Raw genomic sequence first — 27,550 nt, forward strand, 5'->3', positions numbered from 1 at the left:
GGGTATACTTAACTACAGTAGGATGAAATTCAGATATTCATATATATATTTGTGTGTGTCCCATGGGGACTAAGGGCATGCTTACGTCCCAGTAGAGATGGGCATCTAGAGAACATAGATGCCTAGCATGATCCCAGTAACGAGGTTACTTACTGAGTATTTTTTTATACTCACCCTTTCTCACGTTTATGTTTCAGGTAAGGGTAGAGACGCACCGACAAATAATAAGAGGAATCCATGAACGAGCCACTAAGGACCAAGTTTAATACTTCTGCTCATGCTTTAAGAGTTCGTTTTATATTTTTAACTTTCGGTCTTGACATTTGAAACTTATCGTTCGAGATTTATTTTCAGCCTTATTTATTTCCATTTACGACTTATGGGTACCCTATCATTTGATTTTAATATTTGAATTTAACGAAGATCTTGTAAGTTACCTTATTTATTTAGCATGTATTTCACTATAAAAATGATGTCGTTTTAATTTTCATACATGCATGCGTTTAGTAACGGCCTAACTTGAGTCATAGAAAGTCGGGTCGTTACACCCCTATGCATCTAGGGACTAAAAAAAAAAAAAAAGTTAATTTTGTTTGTTTGTTTATCATCATTACTTTTATATTAAAAAAAAGCTAATGCGCATGGCAACAGCCGTATATATAACAAGACAGAATGTTCTGAAAACCAAACGCATCGAAGAAAAATGGAGGGAAACCGAGGAAGCTTGGAGAGAATTGACATTCTGAGAAAAATCAAAGGTCATAATTCCATTGAAGTTTCTCATTCTCGTACTCATTCCAAATGCTTTTTCTTCGTCGCTGCTATTTTCTTTCCGCTTCTCAATTCAACGTTTTGCAGAGCTAACAAGATCTATGATCGTCGAACTGAGCAATGGAAGCTCCAAGATGATCGCCATCGATCGTTTCAAAAGTTACTGCACCAATTCCCTTGAAAACTGGTTCGTAATTTTGTGTTTATGTATATTTTTCATCCAATATTGATTTCTTTTGATTCTTAGAAGTTGTAACCAAATAATGTTCATGATCTACAATGTTTCTAAGTGATTTACTCGACTATGAACATTCATTTCCCAATTCGTATGAAAATTTTCGATGATTTCCTATTCGTTATTTACCACCAGGTCTCCTGGATCGTATCGGAGGCCAAATCAATCGTCGCTAACAAAATCCTGCAACAAATAAGTGTTAGTTCAGATGCGAATTTATCACTAGAATTTGAAGCAAAGAGTTGCATAGTTTAGCCATGATTTGTCATTTTTGAAAGTTACCGCTCTATCTTAATTCTTAACTCAAATGCATTTATGACCTAGTTTTCAGATATTCTTTTCGTTTTTAGACATAATATTTTTTATTTTTCAATAAAATATAGTTTTCGAATGTGAAGAGGCCAGTATCTTGGAATTGGACTTGTGTTTTGAAAACGATATGTCGTACCGAAAGAGATGTTAGGACGATTATGGCTATTTTTGTATGCAGTTGTTGTAGGTTCAATTTATCTGAAGGGAAGGAGATTCTAACACTTCAAAGGGAAAGCCATGTCCGCAGACTAGGTGATTTAGTTATGCCGATGAATGATACTACAAAATCATAATCTGTATAGAATATAGCGTACGCTTGTGACTTATTTGATGTTATTTTGCTCTATCAGATGTCTTGCTTAGAGTTCTACTCATTATTCAGCAGCTTCTGCGAGAAAATAGACATAGCTCAAAGAGAGATATATATTATATGCATCCCTCTGTATTTACAGGTCAAGCTAACCCACCGTTTTGTTCTAAGATATAACATCTTTCAACGATTAATTAGCAGTCCAGTTCAGAAGAATCGAATTTCAACACATCCTTCAAATTTATGTTTTCAGCAAGTTTGTGGCAGGAGATTTTCTGAGCATTTCCTTGTTTTGCTGGTAAGACAGGAGTCAGAGTTTAATGACATTGGCTTCATAGTATAATGACGAATATTTTGCAGATCAATCAGTTGTTGACCGGGCAATCAATGATATCTGCATTCTTTTGCAATGTAGCCGGCATAATCTGAATGTGGTTGGTGCTGCACTTCATTTTACTTTGTTTCCAATTTATGTTTCTTCTTTGCCTCCATGATTATATAATACGGTTCATGTGGGATCTAATATCAGTATACTATTTACGGTTGGCTGTGTGTCACAAAATAAGATTCTTTGAAAGAATAGATTATAATCTTCAAGATCAATTGCAGTTTTCTTTAAATCCTCTAGTTTATGTCTGGAAGCTGCTTCTGATGATCACTTCAACTTGTGTCCTCTTGACAGGTTTCTGTTGGTAATGGGTAAGTATCAGGAAAGCATATGCTCAGTTCAGATAAGAAGAATATAGTGCTGAATGCTGTTTGCTTTCTTGACATAACCCTTTACAAGCAGTCTGTATTACACAACTATTTGTTTTGTGGGTTGATACCCATGTCAGGCTTTTCTATACCATTAGATTCTATTACAGAACAATCTCCTCTTAGTACTGCAATCTGTTTTCAGTGAGGAAGAAAATTAAGAACTGAATCTCGATAGTCACTTTTATAGGTTGGTGATGGGTTGGTTGAGGTTCTCAGAAGCTGGCTGGAGATTTGATTGCATAAAGAAGCCTAACAGTGTAAACATTATTGTTCTTCATAATACAATTGCTTCTTTAATCACTCTCAGCGGTAACTGATTTGGATGTATGCATCTCAATCACTTACAGGCCCACTTTATTCCTGTTCAAGTTGAAGAAGTCACAGGTATGCTGATATTGGATTGTTGAAATTAGGGTTTTGCGCTCTAGGGGCAATTTTGTCTTTTTCTTTGTACTCTAGGGTTTTCCTGTTATCTATTTAAGCTGTTGGTCTACTGTATTCCATTGTATCAGTTTCTAATAATAATTCTCTTATCCCGTGGTTTTTCTCCCTAATTAGGGTTTTCCACGTAAATTCTTAGTGTGCCTTTTCTTTTCCTTACTCTATTTTTCATCATGGTATCAAAGCATGGAGACGAAACCCTGGCCACCATTGAGGAAAATCCAACAGGAGAATCCTAAACCAATAACCCAGATATAACCACTGTTATCCAAAAAGCCATTGATAGATACTTCCAAACCCTTCTTCCCCGCTTTCGTGAAGACCAGCCACTGCCGCCAGTTCCCGTTGAGCCAGCTGCCTCCTTCGAAGACCCAACCACCAGTCGCAAAACCCACTGGAGTTTTGTCCGACTGCTACCCTTTCGAACCAGCCGCGCACGGATGAAGGAAGCCTTCCGGTTCAGACGTGCACAGATGAGGTCGACCAGCGACCAGCCGTGCGAAACCGGTCCGACCGGTCCCATACGCTGCCGATCGATGCTGTGGAGCACCGATCTGTTATACCCAGGGCCGACTGGACCAGATCCGCGATGCCCAAGCTCCGATCTGCTATACCTGACGCCGATTGGTCCAGATCTGTGATGCTTGGCGCCGATCAGTTAAGTTTCCGTCCTTTGGGAGTGCCGCCGGCCTTCTCCTCTCTGATCGGAGCCTCATCCCAATTTTTGTCGCACCAAAGGACAGATGGAAGAGGTATGGGTACTTTCCAGCCAAGTATGAGCAACTGAATGGGGCAGTTTTTGCCGATTATGGATGAGTTTGGAGGGGGCGAGTCTTCATCATACCACCAGGACCAAGGAAATATAATCCAAGATCAAGTTACCCAGTTGCAGTTGCAGATTAAACAACAGAACGAGATGTTTCAACAGCAGTTTGCTGCTATTAGGGAAGCCATGGGATCGAAATCCAAGATCCAATCCGATCTAAATCCATACCCTGAAAACTCGGTAACTTCGTTCCCTACTTACTCAAATTTATGTTCTGGAACTATAGGCAATTCTTCTGGAATTATTATAAGGGAAAAATTGAATGGTGATAATTCCTTCTCTAAAGATCAGTGCTGGAAACTCCACGGCCGACCGCCTAATGGTAAGAAACGATAGCCAAGTCAGGCTCTCGTAGGTGAATCTGTTACTGAAGATACTCAGACTCAGAACAAGGAAACTACTTAGAACACTACTACAGTGGGTGTAAGTGCAATCGCCCATACAGGTACTTTTCAATCTTTTGGTCTTGTGAGTATAACTGGTAATAAACCGTGGATATTAGACTCAGGAGCCACAGATCACCTCACTGGTTCTTCGGATCAATTTTTATCTTATCAACCTGGTGCTGGAAATGAAAGAATCAGAATTGTAGATGGGTCCTTTGCTCTTGTTGCTGGAAAAGGACGAGTGTCACCCTTTGCCGGCTTAATACTCCAAGATGTGTTGCATGTGCCAAAAGTGTCTTACAATCTGTTATCTATTAGTAAACTAACAAGAGATTTGAAGTGTTGTGTTAGTTTCTCACCTAATGATGTTGTTTTTCAGGATCTGACCTCAGGGAGAACGATTGGCACTGCCCGGCATGACAGGGGACTCTATTTCCTTACTGAAAAAGCTTCCGTTAGGCTATGTGATAGGACTAGTTTGTTTTCTTCTCATTTTTCCATTTCTGAAACTGATTATATGTTGTGGCATTATCGTCTTGGCCATCCTAATTTCCAGTATGTGAACTATTTGTTTCTTCATCTTTTTCGCAATATTAATATTTCTAAATTGAAATGTGATGTGTGTGTCCAGGCAAAACAACCTCGTGTTTCTTTCTCTTCTCAGCCCTATAAGCCCTCTTAATCGTTTACTCTATTCCATAATGATGTCTGGGGTCCTTCACCAGTCATTACCATAACTGGGAAGCGTTGGTTTGTAACCTTTATTGACGATCATACTCGTCTAACCTGGGTTTTCCTTCTGACAGATAAATCAGAAGTCACTTCAGTTTTCCAACAATTTTACAATTCCATAGAAACCCAATTCAACGTTAAAATCGCTATTCTCAGAAGTGATAATGGTCGAGAATACCTTAGTAACACCTTATGAGAATTCCTTATTTCCAAAGGGGTTGTCCATCAGAGTTCCTGTGCGTACACTCCTCAACAAAATGGAGTGGCCGAACGGAAAAACCGTCACTTGGTCGAAGTTGCCTGCTCTCTTATGTTGTCAACCTCTCTTCCCTCTTATTTGTGGGGTGATGCTATCTTGACAGCAGCCCATCTAATAAACCGCATGCCATCCCGAGTCCTAAAATTCCAAACCCCATTAGACTTTTTCAAAGAGTCTTACCCAAACTTCAGACTTCTTTCTGATGTACCCCTTCGTATCTTTGGCTGTGCGGTGTTCGTCCATATACACGGCCTAACCGTACCAAGTTTACCCCTCGGGCACAAAAATGGGTTTTTGTAGGGTACCCTCTACATCAGCGTGGGTACAAGTGTTATCACCCTCTTTCCAGAAAATACTTTGTCTCTATGGATGTGACCTTCGAAGATCATCCATTCTTTCCCAATGGTTCTCTTCAGGGGGAGCATTCCAATGAAGAAACCAATTGGGGTCCCAGCCGTTCTGCCTTACATGAACCGGAACCCATCCTTGATGTCAGTGTCAATACCAACGCACCCATCCTCCCAACTGAACAAGTCCCTTGGATCACATACTATAGAAAGAATCTCAAGAAGGAAATAGCGCAACCTGTTATCTCTCCGACTCCAGTTCATGAGTCTGAACAGAGATCAGTTCCAGGTACTAGTAGTCCTATCCCTGATCATGATAATAAATGTGATAACACTGATGCTTATGTTGAAAATGTTAAGATAATGCCAGCAAGGATGTGATTGAGGCTGATGATGGTGCAGAAACAGATGAGTGTGTGACTCTTGAGGACATGGTAGAACTTGGAAAAGAAGCTTCTCTTATTCCTGCTGGAAAAAATGTTGAGAGTGAGAAAATAACAGAATCAGAGGGAGAATGCAGTATGTCAGAAGAAAATAAAGATAGAGATGAATCCCTTGATCTTCCGATTGCCCTGAGGAAAGGTACGAGATCATGTACTAAATATCCGTTGCAAAGTTACTTGTCCTATAGTAATTTATCTCCTGAGTTCAAGGCCCTCACTACAAGCCTAGACACAGTGGTGATACCAAACAGTATACACACAGCATTAGAAAGTCCTAAATGGAAAGCAACAGTTATGGAAGAAATGAAAGCTCTCGAGAAAAATCATACATGGGATCAAGTCAATCTTCCAAATGGTCATAAAGCAATCGGATGTAAATGGGTATTCACAATAAAGTATAAGCCCGATGGAACTGTTGACAGATACAAAGCAAGATTAATGGCCAGGGGTTTTACTCAGATGTTTGGGGTTGATTATTCAGAGATCTTTTCGCCAGTTGCAAAGCTAAATACAGTTCGGGTCCTCTTTTCTATTGCAGTTAATAAGGATTGGCCCCTTCACCAGCTTGATGTGAAGAATGCTTTTCTCAATGGAGAACTGGAGGAAGAAGTCTATATGAGTCCTCCCCCAGGATTTGAGAAACAGTTTGATCATCGAGTTTGCAGATTGAGAAAGTCCTTATATGGGCTAAAACAGTCACTAAGAGCTTGGTTTGGCAGATTTACTATGTTTGTAAAGTCTCAAGGACATAAACAGGGTCATTCTGATCATATTCTGTTTACTAAAAGGTCTGTATCTAGGAAAATCGCAGTTTTGATTGTTTATGTTGATGACATTGTTATTTCAGGTGATGATACTCAGAGATTGACCGATTGAAGGCAAAGATGGCTGAGGAATTCGAGATCAAGGACCTTGGAAAACTAAGATACTTCCTCGGAATGGAAGTAGCTCGATCAAGAGAAGGAATTTCAGTTTCCCAATGGAAGTATACTCTGGACCTACTCAAGGAAACAGGTATGACGGGGTGCAAACCAGTTGATACCCCTATAGAAGCCAGTGCAAAGTTAAGCAATATGAGTAAAAGTGTTCCAGTGAGCAAAGAAAGATATCAGCGACTTGTTGATAAATTAATATATCTTTCTCATACTAGACCCGACATCTCTTATGCAGCAAGTATGGTAAATCAGTTCATGCAGTCACCATACGAAGAACACATGAGGGCAGTAGAGCGCATTTTGAGATATCTGAAAACTTCTCCAGGGAAAGGCTTGATGTTCAGGAAAACTGAAAAACCATGTGAAGCAAAAAACAAGGTGTTGTTGCCAGAAGCAGTGCTGAGGCAGAATACAGGGCCATGAGTCTGAGAATCTGTGAAGAGATCTGGCTTGAAAAAGTCTTGAAAGACCTTGATCAAGAGCATACCAGTCCAATAAAACTCTACTGTGATAATAAAGCAGCAATAAGCATAGCAAACAATCCTGTTCAATATGATAGAACAAAGCATGTGGAGATTGACCGACACTTTATCAAGGAAAGACTCGATAGTGACAACATTTGTGTTCCTTATATTCCATCTAATCAACAAATTGCAGATGTCCTAACAAAAGGGCTTTCCAGACAGTTGTTTGACGCTTGTGTGAGCAAGTTAGGACTTACTGATATCTACGCCCCAACTTGAGGGGGAGTGTTGAAATTAGGGTTTTGCACTCTAGAGGCAATTTTGTCTTTTTCATTGTACCCTAGGGTTTCCCAGTTATCTATTTAAGCTGTTGGTCTACTGTATTCCATTGTATCATTTTCTAATAATAGTTCCCTTATCCCGTGGTTTTTTTCCCTAATTAGGGTTTTCCACGTAAATTCTTGGTGTGCTTTTTCTTTTCCCTACTCTATTTTTCATCAGATATATAACTTGCCATCTGTTAGGCTAGAGCTTAAATTAGACACTTGGAATGATATCTTTAAATTACATTGTTCTTATCGTATTCCTTTCCTCCATTTTCTGATTCTGCTTGCTTTATGACCTTTTTTTTTTTTTTTTTTTTAATATGCAGATATTGCTAGTCCTGCGGATTACATACTCGTTGTTGAGAAAGAATCAGGTGAAGGTTATAGTGATAAAAGCTGGTTTCACGGTTCAAGGAAGCTCAATTTTAATCAGTTTAAGCATATGGTTTCATTTTTTGAATGTGCAGTTTTTCAGCGTTTGGCAAATGATCGGTTCTGCAGCAAAAACCGGTGCATTGTAATCACGGTGAGCATGTCTCAGGTCCAGCAACTTGAAATTTCTCATATTTAAATGCTACCTTCTTCTTCTTTTTTTTTTTTTTTTCATTTTTAGGGACGTGGATATCCAGATGTTCCCACTAGAAGGTAAAGAAATTATGGTCATAAAACATGCTAATCTCATTTTACTATTGATGATGTGAGTAATGGAAATATGCACACATGGATTGATCAGGTTTTTGCGGCTTCTCGTTGATGTTTTGGCCTTGCCTGCATTTTGTTTGGTAGATTGTGATCCATATGGTTTTGACATTCTGACAACATATCGATTCGGTTCTATGGTTAGGCTCCTCAATTGAACAATTATCTTAATTCTTTATCTACTAAATTATATGTAATGAGAACTGTGGACTAACCAGTTGCATTGTGTGTGAAACAATGAGAGCATGAGAAGTGTGAGTCAAGGATAATTTCGTGCATGTTCGAGATTATTTTCGAAATTGTTAAAATAATTTGTCTTTTCAAAATCACTTTGAAACACTCATTTAATCACGCAAAATTAACTTAATATTTAATTTTATACTTTTAAATGCAACTTTTATATCATCAAAATTGATTTTAAATGGTTAAAAGTATGTTTAAGAGTAATTTAAAAATGACAAAAGTGATTTTAACAATTTCAGAATCACTTCCAATCATGCTCATTCATTTCCATTTTAGTGTTCTTGACCCATTTACCTTTTCACAAGCAAATGGCCTACGATGCGAAGTATCTCAGAATCCCACAACTACACTGGCTTGGAGCTTTTGCTTCAGATTCTGAGAAATACAATCTACCAGAACAATGTCTCATCCCATTGACTTTGGAGGGTGAGGGATCTCGTGCATACACTCACGCACATGCACACTGCATTTTCAAATGTCATTTTCTGTATTTCTGACCTTTTGAAGGTCTTGTTTAACCTATTAGACACGAGGAGAACTGAAGCTTTGTTAAAGAGATGCTACTTGCGGAGAGAGGTACCACATTGGAGGTAAACTTCTACTATAACTGCTCTAGTTTTCTTTTATTCTTGTTTCATGCATTGCCATTTTCTACAAAGAGTACTTGGTGATCCCTTAGGTTGGAGTTGGACTCAATGCTGCAAAGAGGTGTGAAATTTGAGATAGAAGCATTATCTGTGCACAATATTTCCTTTTTGTCAGAGAAGTATTTACCATCCAAAATAGAAAGTGAACTAACTGGTAAATTCTAGGTGATTGTTAGACCCATACACTCTTCCAACATTAGTAGTACTTTTACCCAGATCATGGATCTTTCATGCGAATGATTAGGTTTAAGTCAAAGATGGTGAAACTGAATGGAGTTCTTCTGATGTACACTGTTAGAGTAGGACAAATTCCTCGAATTTTTCCAGCAATTAGGGGAAGCTTGAATTCATAAATTGATGGGCAATTTTCTTTGAAGGGTGTAAGTAGACATATGACAAAAGAGATTAAAATGATCAAAACCAACAAAACTGATCATTCAAATCCATCTGAATCGAAATGTTTGGCCTTTTTTTCCCAGATATTATAGTTCATATCAAATTATAAGTTTAGTCTGAGCATTCAAGTTAGTGTTTAAAAAGTTAGAGTCCCGTTTGATAACCATTTTGTTTTATGTATTTTAAAATTAAGTCTATGGACACTACTAACAGCTCCAAATTTCTTTCTTTGTTATCTACTTTTCATAAAAACCAAACTAAATTTTGGGAATTAAAAAAGTAACTTTCAAAAAGTTATTTATGTTTTTGGAATTTGGCTTAAAATTCAACCATTGAACTTAAGAAAGTTGCAAATCATTGTAAGAAATATTGATGAAATAGGCTTTATTGTAAAAAAAAAAAAAAAAATGGTTATCAAACAAGGCTTACATGTTTAATAAGTTTATGAACTTTCAATTGTATGTCTAGGAGGTCTCTTGACTTAAAAAAATGTCTAATAAGTTATGAACTTTTACTTTTGTGTCTAATAAGATTTGATATATTTGAAAATTTTTAAAAGCAAACCATCTATTCGACATAAAATTATATTTTGTATCTTATGTGATCTTAAATTTACCTTTTTGTGTCTATTTGGTCGGTGATTTTTTTAAAATATTGAATAATAGATGACGCATAATTGTAAACTCATGGATGTAAATACAAAATTGAAAGTCTAAGCACATGTTAGACATTTTTTAAAGTTTAAAGACATTAGACATAAAACTGTTAATATACATATTAGACATGGTTTAAAGTTCGATAATTCGTGGATCAAATTGAGTGAATTATTTTTATAAGTATAATGATTTATTTTTTATGTATATAGTTCAACAGGTGGGGGATTTGAACTTCCGGTTGAATGTCTTAATTTTCCTTTTGTTTAACTTTTGGTTTGTTTTTTCAGTTTGGCCTTCCACCATCTGGTACATTAGTTATTAGCATTATACAAAGTTTTTATACTCTTCACATTTAGAAGTGAAATTGATATTTCTTCTATGAAAGAAAAAGAAGTAAAATTGATATGGTATTCATTGAATAAAAAAACAAAGAATGGTGATTTTTACTGAATATGATGGAAATTCATGGCGATTTACTTTTTATAGTTCTTATTTCTCATTTGTTAACAACGCTTTCAAAGTTGTATTGAAAATTTGGAAACAACAAAATCAAGTTTATTCTTTTGCTGCTTATATTTCCAGTTTTTTATTCAAAAAACCCCCCCCCGCCCCCCCCAAAAACCCAAAAAACCCCCCCCCCCAAACCAACCCCCCCCCCCCCCCCCCCCCCCCCCCCCCCCCCCCCCCCCAAAAAAAAAAAAAAAGAAGTTATTTATCGTTTTTAACTTCTACAATGAAGAATAAATATCTAAAAATAAATAAACATAATTTTTTTTTATTTAATTTTAAAATTTCACTTTAGTTGCAAGAATGACAATATATATATATGGGTAATTGTTTTAAATGACAAAATTGCTAAAAATATTTTAAAATATAGTAAAATGTTATTATTTATCGGTAATAAATAGTGATAGATACTTACAGACATCTATCACTGTCTATCTGTTACGAATTCGACAAGTAAAGAATATAGAAAATGTAAACGAATAGAGAAGATTGATACACAGATTTACGTGGTTCACTAACATTGTGTTAACTACATCCATGAGATAGAGAACAATTTAATTAAAGAGAATGTTACACAATAGAAGGATAGGTGCCTCTAGGGTTAAAGAGTATATATAGTACACCCCTCTAAATCCTAGGGTTATAATCGTAAATAACCATAAATGATTAAATATATTATACGAATTTTAAATAGGTTTTGGGGGCGTTGCCCCTAAACACCCACCAGGGCATGCCATCCCTGGACTTCGACTCGTTGATTGATTAGGGAGACCTACGTACTTGGTCATGCGAGGTGTCATAGCATATCCAAGGCATTTCAACATTATCATTGATAATTAGTGACATTTTGCTATAGTTATAAATATGTTGGTTCATTTTTCTATATTTGAAAATAAAATTTTAGCAGTGATTTTATGAAATTTACAAATATTGCAAAATAATTTAGATTTGATTTTCATTTTTTTATTCCAAATTTTTATTGGGTGTTTTTTTTTGTATATCAGTCAACTCATATACTTTATATCAAGTAGATTGGTAAGTTATAAAATTGATAAACCAAACCATTCATCATACCGGATTTGTTAGTATTCTAGGACTTAATTTGTTACCAATTTTATAAAGTATATGAGTTGATTGATATAATATATCTAGAACATTAATATCTAGGACTTTATTGGTTACCAACATGCATCATTTATATTATAAATGTTATAATATATAATTGTATGATTTAATTTTATAGCATACTCATGCATCATATAATATAAATGTTATAATATCTATATGCATGCATAATAACATTGTCACGCATCATTTAGATAATAAGAGTTATAATATATAGTTGGATGTATGTATGTATGTTATTATTTGAATTTCATTACCTTATTATATATAAATGTTATGTATGTTAAGTAATGAAATGGGAATTACATGAAGCATGACTCTACTTTAGATAATTTTATAAATATTATAATTTTATTAAGTATGTCATTCAATGCAATGTATAATTTTAATTTGTTTCATTTATTTTACAATTGTAATAGTTAAATGAAATTAGAAATTAAAATTAATAATCAAGAATTTCATGCAAACTTAGGTTCAAATCTTTTTAAAATAGTTTTAAAATATGATTCACATAGACCTAAGATCACAAAATTTCTAATGGGATTAGAAATTAGGTTAATCTTTAATAAGTTCAATATGATTAAATTGGTTTTAATTAAAAGATTAAATTTGTAGTAAACGTATCTATAAGAGACCTTTTGTCTAAGGCTAATTCTGTCTAGGCTAGGGTATTTAAGTTGATGAAAATGGAACACCTTTACTTGGGAACTAACCTGGAAATGTGAATTAGATAGGTTTGCTACAAGCATGAAATTGTTTGATTGAATTTTATTAAAATGTTTAATAAACATTAATCAATGTTGTTTAGCTATCCAAAATAAGTGTTACTTTTGGAAAATTTTTAAACAATCACTTAGTAAAAATAAGTAGCCGTATTTTTCCTAAGTTAGATTAACCCTAGGTAAAAAACTGAGTGGGAGAAAAATAGGGTATATGATACTTCATTTTTCCTTTCCACATTTCTCCCTCAAAGTTCACATTGTGAGATCTATATTTGACCTCGAGGCACCTTTTCTTGTGTCCCCCCATGGGTGGTGTTTGTATAGGTCAATACTAAGGTGAATGGAGAGAGTGTTTATAGCAAATAGGAGCGGGATGTGTGTCAATACATCCCACGATCCTCTCATTAGTTTGTAGTAAATTTTCACACTTGGCCTCAAGGCACCTTTTCTTGTGTCCCTCTACGGATGATATTTGCATGACCCTTTATTCAAACTTCAGAAGTGGATAGGGTTACTTTACCTTTTTTCCCAATCGATTTTTTTCCTATGGTTGGCTCATTGGGGTAGAACTCTAAAATCTAAAATGAGGGGTTACACTTACAAGAAAATGTTAAGCTAGTTAACAGTTTCTGGACCGAACAATGGTGACTGATATTTATAGGAACAAGGAGTTGTTCTGTATATTGGTTGAGATGGTCTCATTTCAATGAAGGGCTACCTGATCACTCTACCGTGGCTTTTACCATGCCTCACCGAAACATTATTACAAAATAGATGTCACATAAGGTGCATTAAGTTATTTTTCTAACTTTGATTGGTTTTTCAATTGGGTAATGCTTGAAAAATAGTATAAATAAATTGTATGCTTAAAAAAAATTTACAAAATGATTTATGCTGCATTAAACATGCTCGCCACTGATAAGTTAACAGACGATAATTACATCACTTGGAAAAACACGATTAACATAGTTCTAATCATTGATGACCTGAGATTTGTCATGGTGGAGGAATGTCCTCCAGTCCCAGCTCCAAATGTCGCTTGAAACGTTCGGGAGGCATACGAGCGTTGGGTATGGGCAAATGAAAAGACTCGAGCGTATGTCTTGGCAAGTCTTTCTGAAGTCTTGGCTAAGAAGCATGAGTCCATGCTCACTGCCCGTGAGATCATGGAGTCCTCGCAGGGAATGTTCAGACAACCATTCTCTCAACTCAGGCATGATGCTCTTAAATTCATTCTAGGTATGGGTATGCTTATTTAATGCAACATAAGTCTGTAGCCCTTGAAAAGTTTAAGAAAACAAGGTTGAGGTTGAAAATGCATTAAATAAAACAATTAAAAAATTTTGATTTGATCGACATCGAGAGTATTTAGATCTAAAATTAAGACTTTGATAAAGCATGGAATTGTATCCCAACTCTCAGCACCTGGTATATCTCAGTAGAATGGTGTATCAGAAAAGAGAAATCGAACCTTGTTGGACATGGTTCGGTTTATGATGAGTTATGCTTCCTTTCCTGACTCGTTTTAGGGTTATGTAGTACAGACTGCAACTTAATTTTGAACTGTGTTCTTTCCAAAAGTGTTACTGGAATACCTTTAGAATTATGGAACGGTTGTCAAGGTAGTTTACATCATTTCAGAATCTAGGGTTGCCCAACATATATGCTTGAGGCAAATCCTAAAAAATTGGAACCTCATTCAAAATTATGCCTATTTGTAAGTTACCCTAAGGGAACGAGAGGTAGTTACTTCTATGATCCTAAGGATAATAAGGTATTTGTGTCAAAAAACACTACCTTTTTAGAAGAGGACCTTATAAGGGAGCATAAGCCCTGTAGTAAATGTTGGAGTTGATGCCCTAAATCTCTTAGGGTCCTATAGTTTGTAACTGTGTTGTACAAACTTATTATTTATTTAATAAAATATATGATGTTTTATTTCAAAATTAGTTGCATTAACCACAAACCAATAAACTAACATCCAAGATTATCCTGTAGCTTAAACATGTATGTAGAGACATATGAGAGGATCATGTTTAAGTGATAACCTAAATGGTCTGTAGTAGATGGATAAGGCTGGGTATCTTATCTTGGTGATACTACAAGTATGACCCACTTTGTAGGTGTTACAATTGTTGTAAAGTCATACAAATGATGTGACCCTGATCATTCATGTGTAGACATGTGAGCGGGGATATTCTATACAAAGAACTTTGTATAAGACCGGACCATGAAATGTTTAATTTCATTATATAATGCCGTTCATAATAGAGACTTATATTTCACCGGGATGACCATAGGTAATATGACCTGAATCCTCGGTGAGTTGTGAACTCCTGCCTATGAGGGTGGTCCTTTGATTTGAATAGGTGAGAGTGGCCAGATCGCCGACTCAGTAAGCTTACCATTTTGGAGATTTGTATAATTGGGGAGTTGGGAACACAGCTACACAAGAAAGAATTCACTCCTTTATCAAGGTCGAGGCAAGTAGATAAATTGCTCCCTTAAGGGCTAATTCCAGGGCTTGAAAAATGTGGAGCTACACCCTTTCTTGGCCCGAGAGGGATTTAGTCATAGTTGAACTATGATCTATTGTTCATTAGAGAGATCAATGGTACTTAAGGAGTTAGATGTAACTATAGGGGCAAAATGATAAATTTGGCTTAGTTGTGCTTACGAGCAATCTGTGAAGGGTCATCATACTGTTGATTGGTTATATCCAATGGACACAGAAATATATCTATAGTACGAAGAGTGCAACTGTCGGTCTTTAGTGGAGTGCCCGACAGTTAACAGATGGTGAATAATTTAACTAAATATTTTAATTAATTATTCACATACCGTTGGAGCTTCAAGCTACAGGTCCATGAGGTCCCCTTGGTAGCTTGATAACGAGCAAAAATGCACGTTATTACAACGCAAAGTTATGAAACAATAAAGGATTGCGATGGTAAAAATATATGAAATTGCGTCCAAAAGCATTAAGTTTATAACATTGCGATCGCATGTATCCATCGCATTAAAAACAGTTTTTTTTTTTTTTTTTTTTTTTTTTTTTTTTTTTTTTTTTGCAGAAAATGCATTGGCGCAAGGCGAAATTGCGATCCAAAGAAATTAACGTCCGAGCACATTAAGAGATTGCGACCGCAAGGCTATGCGATCGTTTGTGCTCGTGAAAATCTGCTTAAAAGGTGGCCGCATAGAGCCAGTGCATCAAGGTGGGTGCATCTGGGTGAAAGCTTAATAAATCACGATGGGACAGAAAGCTGATGATGGTCGATTCTGAATTAAGTTGACAAGTCGTTAACGACATATTGTAGCAAGTACACTCAACTTTTCGGTGACAAATACTCGGCGTATCAGACAGAGAATTAATGACATCCCATCAGTGCAATCATTTGAGAGAAAAAGTTCTTCACCCTGAAGCTCTATAAATACCGAAGGTCATCTTGGTTGAAGGAGTTCGCTCAGTTTAGAGAGTTCACCATATAGACGATAATTAGCCTTGTTCTTAGTTTTCTTATACTTAGAAGGCAGAAGCAAGAAAAGGGAGAAGACGCCGAAAGATCGTTCTGGTCAGCTCGAGAGAGTGCCAGGGAGCGTGGAAAACAGAGAGAGGGCCGACTCTTGCGAGAGCAAGAATATCTTTTGAGCAGAGTAGAGAAGAACAAGTGTAAAAGCCTTGGGAAGCAAGAGATTGCTACCAAGCTCTTTATCTTTATTTCACATTGTCATTCTGTATTTCAATTTCATATATAGAATGGAACTTGCATTTCTACATCTGTTTACTCTCTGTACAATATGCATGAGTAACTAAACTTTTGAATGGGTTGAGAAGTACTTAGCTAACATGACTTAGGATCTTCATTGCATGCGATCATCTTGTCTTATGTTGCATCCATCACCCCTTTAGAGCTACTCGAGAGAGAGTCTAAAGAAAGAACCTAAGACTTGAGAGAGCTAGGTTAGAATCTAGACTTGAGAAAACAAGATTAGATCTGCATAAGCAAGAGATAGAGATTTAGAGATAAGCTCTGTTTACCAACATGCATCGCATGCACCCTAGAGATAGGTTATGGTAGTATGCGGTCGCCTTGTATATGTGTGTGCCAATCATCATCGCATAGACAAGAATAGAGGCTTAGATGTAAGTCCTATAGACATCATCGCATACATCACATGCATTCTAAAACTAGAAGCCATAGCATTTGCATTGAGAGATGATTTTCTGTTGTATGCACGTGACATGATTGCATAACATGAACGCAATCCTAGGAAGTGTTAGCTAAATCCCTTCTCAACCCGTTCCCTTGCATATTCATCGCATCTTTCGTATTATTAACTCTTTTCTCAACTCCATCGCATACACTTTATACTTCAAACACATATCAACCAACGCATTGTTTTATTTGCCATCGTAACGAGATCTAAAATTACCATCACATATTGTTTCCTTAGTTCCTGTGTTCGACCCTGGGCTTACCATGCAACTCAGTAGGATTTATACTTGGGTCTTACTGAGAAAAATTGCATGCACAACGCATATTCCACCATCACATTCTACACCATTATTTCATCGCATAACAACACGCATCATAGCTCAATAGGACTAAATGAGAATTAGTATTTAGATTAATTTGAATTGTTCAAATTAATTGAGGGAATTGATTATATATGATATAATTAAGTTATTTTAATTATATGTGATATAATTATTATAATGTATTTGATACATTATATTATTTATGAGAGGAAGCAAATATTTGAATATGATTCAAATATTGATTATATGAATTGGATTCATAATTGTTAAATTTAATATAAATGTGATTTATATTAAATGGCATATGTGAGAGAAAAGAAATTATAGGTTATATTGTATATGATACAATATTAAAACTATAGGTTATATGTTATATTTGATATAACATATAGTTTAATATATATGTTATATGATAAGTAGGTTATCATATTTATATATATGTATATTAAATGATATTTTAAATAAATTAATTTTATTTTTTTTGATTTTCTCTCCACCCACGTAAGTTCTGTGCAAAATCTTAGAGAGAAAAATTCCTCTTACCTTCTCTCATTCTCATTCCCTCAATCCAAATTCACTAGGGCCCACTCCTTCTAGATTCTCACCAGAGAATACCAAGGACTCCAAGTGGTCGTGTCCAATTGGCCAAGTCGGAGATTGTTGGGGTTGATACGCTAAATCTCGTGGGTCCTATAGTTTTTAATTACAATGTACAAACGATTTATTTATTTAATAAAATCTGAGATATTTTATTCGACATTTAGTAGCATTAACCCACAAAACTAATAAACTAACATCCAAGGTTTTCTTTTGTAGCTTAAACATGTATACAGAGTCATACAAGTGGATCATATTTAAGTGATAACATAAATGGTGTGTAGTAGATTGATAACGTTGGATACCTTATCTTAGTGATACTACAAATATGACCTGCTTTGTAAATGTTACAACTGTTGTAAAGTGTTATAAATAATTTGATCCTGTTCACTCATGTGGAGATATGTGAGCGAGGGTGTTCTATACAAAAGGGTATGTATAAGACTAGACTAAGAAATGAATAGTCTCATTATATAACACCGCTAATAGTAGAGACTTACATTTCACTAGGATGACCATAGGTGATATGACTTGAATCCTAAATGAGTTGTGAACTCCTGCCTATAAAGGTGGTCCTTTGATTTGTATGGGTGAGAGTGGCCAGAATTTCGACTCAATAAGCCTACCATTTTAGGGATTCGTCAGATTGGGTAGCTGGAAACAAAGCTAGATAAGACGAAATTCACTCATTCCCTAATGTTGGGGTCAATAGATAAATTGCTCCTTTAGGGCTGGTTTTGGGGCTTGAACAATGTAGCGCCACACCCTCTCTTGGCTCAAGAGGGAGTTCGTCATAGTTGGACTATGACTTATTGTTCATTAGAGGGATCGGTGATATTTAAGGAGTTAGATGTAACTATAGGGGCAAAATGATAATTTTGGCCTAACTCCCTCCCCTCTTACTCCCTCCCCCTTTTCCTCTCCACAAAGTGAGGGGTGGGGAATTTTTTTTTTTTTTTTTTTTTTTTTTTTTTTTTTTTGTTTTGGTTTTTGGATTTGAAATGAGTCTTCATCTTCAACTTGCAAGGAAGAAAGAAAGAAAAAAACACACTAGGGTGAGACAAAATATAAAGTTTATTTTGAGAGGAATTAAGTATTTGAATATGATTCAAATATTAATTATATGGATGGAGTTCATATAATTAAATTTAATATAAATGTGATTTATATTAAATGCCATGCATTATTGAGAGAAATAAAAACTATAGGTTATATTGTATTTGATACAATATAAAAACTATAGGTTATGTGTTATATTTGATATAATAGTTTAATATATATTATATGATAAGGTGGTTATTATATATATATATAAATAAATTTATTATATAATTTGTTATTTACTAAATTATTTTTTATATTATTAAATTAATTTTGTTTTGAAAATTAATTTGGGAGGGAATTGTAACTTCCTCCCCCTCTTTTCTCTTTGGTGGAAGACGTGAGTGGTTGTTCAGTTTTCACATTTTCATCTTCTTCACAGAAGATTACAGAGGTCTCTGTGAGTTTATTCCTAGAAACACTCTATTGTTCTCCTAAAACACACTCCTAAGAAAAATTTTCTCTCCCTCGAATCTCTCTCCCTCTACCCAAAAGATCATAGAGGCTACACCTTCTATGATTCTCATCCCTTACAGAGAATACAAAAGGCTCTCTTTTGGTAATGTCCACATTGAAGGTTGTTCCTGTACGAATTGTTCATGACCGGTTTGAGGGAATATGTGAAGACTTTGTTCTTCAAGGATAAATTATTTTCTATCCCTAATTCTCTTCTATGTTTTCCTTAAAAAATATGCTGTAATTTTTTTTGGTTAAAATGCATATGGATTCTGAATTTTGTTATTCTGTGAAATTAATAATTTGGGAACGATCCGCCCTTCCGTAGTGGATCTCATGGTTCCTTCATGATAGGCCAATACCAGTGATTGACCATATTAGTTAAACAAGTCTATCAAATACTGATTACATACTCATTGAAAGCTTGATTAATGATATATAAAGGATATGAGAAAAAAATGACTTGGATTCATTTCTTTCAGCTTCATAAAAAATTATGGGATCAAGGCATAAGATTCCTTTGCATCACTATTCAATGACTTCATAATATATTCTTTCGCCTCCAAGCTTTATAGTAGCTAACATTTACCCCAAATTTAGTATGCATGTGAATCATAATATCATTCAGAGTCAAACGATCACAAGGGCTAAAATATTTTATCATACAATCACCAATCAATAATGAAAATGCTTGTCTATGAGAAGTTTGAATAGCATTTATAGAACAACTGTTATTAGCAATATACTTCTTAAGTTTCCATAGTTTTCCACCCTTATAACGAGATGCACGAACGCACCACTGACAATCATCTCGTGAGCACTTCAACTCAATTGATTTAGAATTTGATCTCACAGTTTTGAACTCAAAGTTGTTCTTTATAGCTATGTAGTAAAAATACTTTGATACTATTTCCTTACTAGCAAACATATCATTCTCTTTTAAATCAAATGTAGAAGACAAGCTACTAATATGAATATATGTTAGAATGTGAAATCATCATTAATTGGAGAAGAAGAAGACACAACACATAGAAAACCCTTTCTAAAAGCATATTAGTGGCATGAACAACTAATAGATGTCATGAACTTTGTTTTTTTTTTTTTTTTTTAACTACATTAAAAAACCAAGCAACATCGTTATCTTCATGAATGTAAGCATAGTTTGAAGACTATTGATACCAAAATCCAATAAGATCGATAATTTTATTGATGAAATAGATGCATCTAATTGAATTTCCTTTAATATCAAACTCACAAAATTCTCAAAACACATAATCTCATCGACCAATACGCCTTTAGTATTGTAATTCAAGTAATTATGTTTATCATCCCACTATCCACTATGAAACACCACTACTACAAGCTTAATCATATTTTCAAATCATTGCAAGAAACACAAATTAAACTCATAACATTGGTAAACTAGTATAAAAATAGAAAACAGTATCTATTGGTGATAGACTAATATCATTAATAAACTATGATATGTATCTATCAGTAGTAGGCTCATATTAATAGACTAATATCAGTGATAGAAAGGTCATGACTGATTGAAAAAAAAAAAGCCTAAATATAAACCAAAATAGAAATTAACTCATGAAGTCTCAAATGAAAAATTAAAGTAGACGAAACTTGTAAAAATAATCAAATCGACTAATAACATCAAAATACTTCAATTAAAGATCAATGAAACCTAAAACAGTACAAATCTAAAACAAGTTTTAAAAACCTAGATGAAACCGAATAAAAAAACTAATGAAGAATTGCGACCTAGACTTTGAAGAAAGACTTGCACGAGCAAAGGATGACCTAAATTTAGATTAGAAAATTGAGAGGATAAGAAAATACCAAATCACGACTAGAAATAGCAAATCGTGAATAGAAATATCAAATCGCAAGCTAATTAATTGTTCCTTTCAAAATTGTGTGGGGAAGAAAACGTACCTGAAAATCACACATGAGCTTGAGGAAAAAGAAAAAAAAGAAGCGGACGGGCGAATAATGAAGAAAGACTTGCACGAGCAAAGGATGACACGAATTTAGATTAGAAAACTGAGAGGATGAGAAAATACCAAATCACAGCTAGAAATAACAAATCATGAATAGAAATATCAAATCATGAGCTGATTAATTGTTACTCTCATAATCATATGGGAAAGGGACGTACCTGAAAATTGCGCATGAGCTTGAGGAAAAAGGAAAAAGAAGCGAGCGGGAGAATAATGAAGACTACCTCAAAATCGATCATGAAGAAGACGGTAGAGATGAAAAAAACAAAAAAAAAAAAACACAGATTACCTCAAAAGTGAGCATTTAGAAGACGACAAAGACCAAGAAAATCGAAAAAACACGCGAATGAAGAAGATGGGCGAGAGGAGGGTATTTTAGGAATAAAATAAAATTTCAACCAAATATTCCAAAAATATTCTATAAATGCAATTAGTTTTAAAAGAGGATATATATACGTATATTTATAATAAAAAAGGTACCTGCTACAAATTTTCTATGTCTATCCTTGTGCTATAAATTTTATTATTTTGGGTGTGATTGTTATTCATGCAACTAGCCCAACAGTATATATATAGTATATATATGTATATAGATCTTGACTTACACATCTAATAATTTTAGAGCAGAGATGTATATTGATGGGTCGGGATGGCTTTATTGTTCTGTCTCTATCCCTGTTCTCAATTTCATTTTTCGTCCTTGTAAAATTCACAATTTAATTGTGGGAATTAGGGCAGGAATTTTTTATGGGGAATTCACGAGAATCGGCCAAGTTCTTCGTGGAAAAATTTTCCTCGGGTTCATTTTATAAAAGATCCAATTAACTTAAATAAACACTATTGAAAAGTTTTAATTAAAAAGTTAATCTCTCACTGATTTTTTTATATGATTAATTCAACATGAACATTGAATTTAAAGAGAAAATACTTAAACTTTTATAGTACAAGGAAATAATTACCGATCAAATTATCTATATATATATGATCTAAATTCAAATGAAATAAAAAATATATCAATTATCTTGAAGATTAATCAATAAAACTTGAAATTTAAATAATATAACATAACAATAGTTATTATAATATATTAAAAAAGAGGTAAATCGGTCGGGGACGAGGTGGGAAAGGCATTCCCTACGGGGATTTTTTTCCCAATCCCCACCTAAATGGGGAATCTCTGGTGGGTCCTGCATGAAAAATAAACATCTCTATTTAAGAAACACCATGATATCAAGTAGCCATAGTAAATATCTCATTTTATAATTTTTGAAACAATAGCCACAATTTAGAAAAAAAAAAATATAGTCTTAAATAAGATTTGGTTATACATTTAAGAACATTAATTACAAAGCTAGAAGATGGTTGTGATGAGTGGGACAAGGTTTCAATCTTTGGGAGACAACCACTAGATTGTACAACTGAAAGCAAAATGAACAAGAACCAAAAAACACAAATTGTATTATGTGAGTAATGAAATATTTTCTTTTCCCCAAGAAAGGGGGTTTTCATTTCCATCTCACTTAAATTATAAGATTGATGTATATCCCAAATTCTGATGCTTACTAGATTTCTCTTGTAAAAATAAAATCATTATTAGAGGTCAAGCTTTGTCTATTACTTCGATTATTTGATGTCAACAACATACAATAGGAACTTTGAGCATTAAATTGTTTGTCTCTGACTCATTGCCCTTACAACATTGATTTGTTTTCATAAAATAAACATTTGATAATGAAAACTAAAAAAATAATAGTTTTAAAAACTTTTTTTTTAAAAAAATATTTGTTAATAATTCAAATTTTACATAGAAAATATGAAAACATACGTAAGAAATTGAAATTGGTAGAAAACAAGCACAAATTTCAAAAATCAAAAATAAAAACCTAAATAATTGGAGGTGGTGTTTATAGATTTAATTTTCCAAAACTAAAAACCAAAATTCAAATAATTACAATATGAGATCTTAATAATTGCATGGGGCTCACAGTATAAAATAACATATCAACAAATGACATGTCTAATATTAAATAAAATGAGCATGGACTACCTATAGTACTAGAAAATTTCTCCTCTTTGTAGATGAGATTTGGTTACATTGAACACATATTGCTTGTGGAAGTATTGTGTCAACATAATTATTAGGGAAAACATCAATTTATACCTCCCAACTTTAGGGGTTATATCAATTTAAACCCTAAACTAATAATTGAATCAATTTAAATCTTAAACTTTCGTAAGTATATTGTCAATTTAAACCCTCTCTCACATTCTGTTTGATAAACATTGTATGATTGACACATGCAAGTGTACACATCGAGTTTAGATAGTAAAATGGTTTAGAGATCGAGTATCATCCTCTGATTATTAGATATTTGATCCTACTGGCTATTAGGGAATTGTCTCAACTTTATTCAGGGATTCGATAGGTAATAATGATTTTGCAAGCACATAAAATTAAAGAAAGTAATAAATGATCCATTTAAGAAATTCACTTAGCTAAAACGCTTCTAGGGTATTGATTTTATTCAACAAGGATGTGGATTTAAAATATTTTCATTCATTCTATTCAATTATTTACTTAAGCCTAGAGGTCTATGATACAAGTATACTCTCTTGACCTCAACCTTTTTTAATGTCTAAAAGTCAACTATATTTTCATGCAATTGAAACTATTAGACACAACATTAAGTTTCTTCATTATTAGCCTCCAATGCTGTATTTTACCATCCAAAACAATGTTCAAAACTCAAAACTAACGTTGTATATGGATAAAAGATGGAAAAAAAAATAAATAAAACGAGTGGTCATTTGCCAAAAACAGACAACGGGTTCAAAAGTTATGACCTAATTACGAACGACAAATTTTATAGCAGTTTGACAGTGCCGTGGCACTAAACTGCACCATATCACTATAACAGCTCCATAGCACGCAATCCACATCTTTTTTAGCCTTTCCCCCCTCTTTTCTTACCCTAGGTCAAACTTTGACATTCCCAACAGGTATTTTTGTCATTATATGCTTCATCTAGCCTGTGTCAGTCCAAACACTCTATTCCTACTGATGGGATGTCTTTGCAGTGTCATTTTATTCCCAAAAAGAGCCATTCAAAAGAATTTTATATTGTACTAAACTCAACAACTACTACTACAAAGACATAACATCAATGGCAAGTACGGGTCGATCTGTAGGAAAGCGCTAAATTTATTTAATTAAGTTAGTTAACTAGTTATAACAATAGGAATAAATTGTATAAAATAAAAACGCATAAAGTAAAATAAAGATAAATGTAACTATAGAATGGAAGATCTAGTTATGGGAGCAAAGGATTCCTAAATAATTTCGATCATTGAAATTATTGATTAAGCATACATTCAACTTATGTGTTCACAACAACTTGCTTGGAAGACCAAATTAACCTCTACATTGGCGGAAAACTAATTTAGAACGAACCAAGTAAGTGCCATAATTATTAATTAAAGCCTAAGCCCTAGTTAAACTACAAACCACAAGTTTTATTGGATTCTAAGCGACCATATGAAACTTAAGTCATGAGCATTAAGATTAAGGATTCAATTGTGTGATTAATTACCTTGGAAAGCATAATTAATTAACCAAATTCTCCTTTGGGCTAAATTAAGACATGCAAGATCTAAGAAAAGTTATAAGCTCTAGCATACAATTTTTAACCTTTAACTACTTAGTTTATTTTGAGCATGGACGAGTAATCTAGGAAACGCACAAGCCTAAAATCATTTAGCCAAGACATACATGAGGGGAGGGATGTCAATCGATTCAAGAATATACAATTAGATATGCATAAGGTTCAAAAGAAACATAGATTAAATGTCATAAATGAAAGGAAAATCATCGAAGGTTTTCGTAGCGGAAAGTAGGGATCGATCTCAATTTCGTATTTCACAAAATTTACGAAGTTACAGAATTAAGAAGAAGAAATTATGCATTAAAAATTAAATTTACAGCATGCTATTCAAAAGGGAAAAAGGGAGAAGAAAGACTTACCATTTGAAGAACATATTCTTCACGAACTCCCTCAAACGGATCATGATCTCTACTTCCAAAAGGGACACCACCAAAATAGGAGCCCCCTGTATTCTCCTAGGGTTTGAGAATAGGCAGGAGGTGTGGGCTCCGCCTTAGAGTTTTGGAAGAGGAGGAAAGGAAAATTTTCAGAGAACTTTTTCTCTGTGTAGTTTCCTTCAGAGAGAACCTTTCTCCAGGGTTTCAAGGAGAAAGATGAATGAGCATTAGACACCTCACACCCTCTTCCCACATCATGTATTTAGTTGAGATAAATTAGGGGGAGAGAGTTATAACTCTCTCTCTTTAATTAATCAATATTAATTTAATAAAATTAAATTAATAATAATTATACATATAATAACAACCTTATTATATGTATATAAACTAGATGTTATATCCCATATAACACATAATCTATAGTTACATATTGTATCAATTACAATATAACCTATAGATTTATTTTCTCTCAACCATACATGACATTTAATATAAATCACATTTACACTAAATTCACTTATATGAATCTCATCCATATAATTTGAATCATATTCAAATTCTTTTTATATTACCTTATATCATAATGTATAAAATACATTATATTAATTACATCACATATATAATTAATTAAATTAATTATATCCTATATAATTAATTTCCTAAATTAATTTGAACACTTCAAATTAATACAAAATTAATTCTTAATTAAATTCCTGTTGAGCTATAGAGAGGACCTTATGAACCTGTAGATTAAAGCTCTAATGGTACTTGGACAATTAATTAAACTCTTTAATTAAATTACTCAACTTCCATTAACTGTCGATCATTCCACTAAAGACTGAGAGCTGCACTCTTCACACTACAAATATATGTATGTGTCCATTGGATATAACCAATCAACAGTGCGATGACCATTCACAAATTGCTCGTAAGTACTACTGGGCCAAAATTATCGTTTTGCCCCTGCCCCTGTAGTTACATCTAACTCCTTAAGTACCATTCCTCTAATGAACAATAAGTCATAGTACAACTATGACCAAGTCCCTCTGAGGTCAGGAGAGGGTGTGACCATTATGTTCAAGCCCCAGAATCAGTTCTTAAGAGAGCAATTTATCTACTTACCTCGTCATCAGGGAAGGAGCGAATTTTATTTTGTGTAGCTGTGTTCCCAACTCTCCAGTCAGACGAATCCCTAAAATGGTAGGCTTATTGAGTTGGCAATTTGGCTACTCTCATCCATACAAATCAAAGGACCACCTTCATGAGCAACAGTTCACAACTCACTCAAGATTCAGGTCTTATCACTTATGGTCATCTTAGTGAAATGTAAATCTCTATGATTATCGGCTTTATATAATGAGACTAATAATTTCGTGATTCAGCCTCATACAAAATCTTTGTATATGATACCCCCACTCACAGTTTCCACATAAATGATCGGGATTAGATTATTTGTAGCACTTTACAAAACTTGTAACACCTACAAAGCGGGCCGTATCCATAGTGTCACCAGGATAAGGTACCCAATCTTATCCATCTACTATAGACCATTTAGGTAATTATTTAAACAAGATCCATCTGTATGTCTCTACATACTTATTTAAATTACATAAAATAACCTAGGATCTTTAGTTTATTGGATTGAGTGTATGCTTATAAAATAACAATTATTTTATTAATAACAACTTGTTTATTCAATGTTTACAAACTACGAGAATACAAGAGATTTAGGACACCAATCTCAACAATAAACTTAATCAAGAAAATCTCACAAAATTTCAAAGGGTTTCATAATCTAGATACAATTTACCTCATGAATGCATAGACAAATCGAGGAGGAAGCTCCAATAAATTGTTACAACCTAAAAGAAAATAAAGAATCTAAGCTAAAAGATGAAAAAGAAGAGAAAACTTGTTGGTGGCTGCGTTTGCTCTTAAAAAACCCATCTCTCTTTGCCCTAAAAATCAAGGGAATATTTATAGAAAGCTTTCGAGTGTCGCTGCGCTGTTGGGAGTGCAGCTGCACTCTAGGCTTTTTTGTTGTAGCACCTGCCTCGCACGCAAGGGTGTCCATTGCCTAATGTGTGGAGCGCCGTTGTGCTATTGGGGAGCCAGCTACGCTCACGGCAAGCAGGCAATCTGCCTTTGAGTGCAGTGCATGGTGGCGAGTAGGGCACCATTGCGCTCCCTCTAGGGGCAAAATGGTAATTTTGCTCCTTTTGCTGCTACTTGCTCTGTTTTGATAAGAAATGCATATGGAACGT

General features: G+C 34.4%; 1 protein-coding gene and 1 long non-coding RNA gene across 7 annotated transcripts; one reads left to right on the plus strand and one right to left on the minus strand.

The window, feature by feature from the left end:
- The first annotated feature begins 619 nt into the window (after positions 1–619).
- ATSPO11-1 (Spo11/DNA topoisomerase VI, subunit A protein) lies at positions 620–9,615 on the plus strand. 6 transcript variants are annotated; one of them, XM_039043870.2, is made up of 17 exons: positions 719–758; positions 859–958; positions 1,142–1,204; positions 1,497–1,570; positions 1,669–1,770; positions 1,882–1,926; positions 1,967–2,062; positions 2,311–2,327; positions 2,575–2,644; positions 2,735–2,771; positions 7,873–7,920; positions 8,014–8,072; positions 8,160–8,191; positions 8,280–8,385; positions 8,794–8,914; positions 9,015–9,078; positions 9,168–9,615. In XM_039043870.2, exons 5-17 carry the CDS (start codon positions 1,669–1,671, stop codon positions 9,298–9,300), a joined length of 930 nt encoding a protein of 309 aa, XP_038899798.1. In that variant the 5' UTR covers positions 719–758; positions 859–958; positions 1,142–1,204; positions 1,497–1,570; the 3' UTR covers positions 9,301–9,615. The 6 variants fall into 6 exon arrangements, with proteins under 6 accessions (XP_090173875.1, XP_090173877.1, XP_038899798.1 ...); XM_039043868.2 differs by having other exon boundaries at positions 1,669–1,926; XM_090317749.1 differs by lacking the exons at positions 1,142–1,204; positions 1,882–1,926 and having other exon boundaries at positions 620–758; positions 1,989–2,062.
- A 10,824-nt stretch (positions 9,616–20,439) lies between these two features.
- Positions 20,440–21,544, minus strand: LOC150033881 (uncharacterized). The gene is made up of 2 exons (XR_016532076.1): positions 21,406–21,544; positions 20,440–21,290 (listed from the first exon to the last, which is right to left on the minus strand). It is a non-coding gene; the product is annotated as an uncharacterized LOC150033881 (long non-coding RNA).
- Between the last annotated feature and the right edge of the window lie 6,006 nt (positions 21,545–27,550).

Source organism: Benincasa hispida, chromosome 9 (genome assembly GCF_027475165.1).
Source record: "Benincasa hispida cultivar pf3 chromosome 9, pf3_genome.v1.1, whole genome shotgun sequence".
NCBI lineage: Eukaryota > Viridiplantae > Streptophyta > Magnoliopsida > Cucurbitales > Cucurbitaceae > Benincasa > Benincasa hispida.

Coding starts and splice junctions, on each gene's coding strand:
- ATSPO11-1 (XM_090317749.1), top strand. CDS start 704: ATGGAGGGAAACCGAGGAAGCTTGGAGAGAATTGACATTCTGAGAAAA. Junction 759..858: donor CATTCTGAGAAAAATCAAAG/GTCATAATTCCA, acceptor AACGTTTTGCAG/AGCTAACAAGATCTATGATC. Junction 1,771..1,988: donor GCATCCCTCTGTATTTACAG/GTCAAGCTAACC, acceptor AATATTTTGCAG/ATCAATCAGTTGTTGACCGG.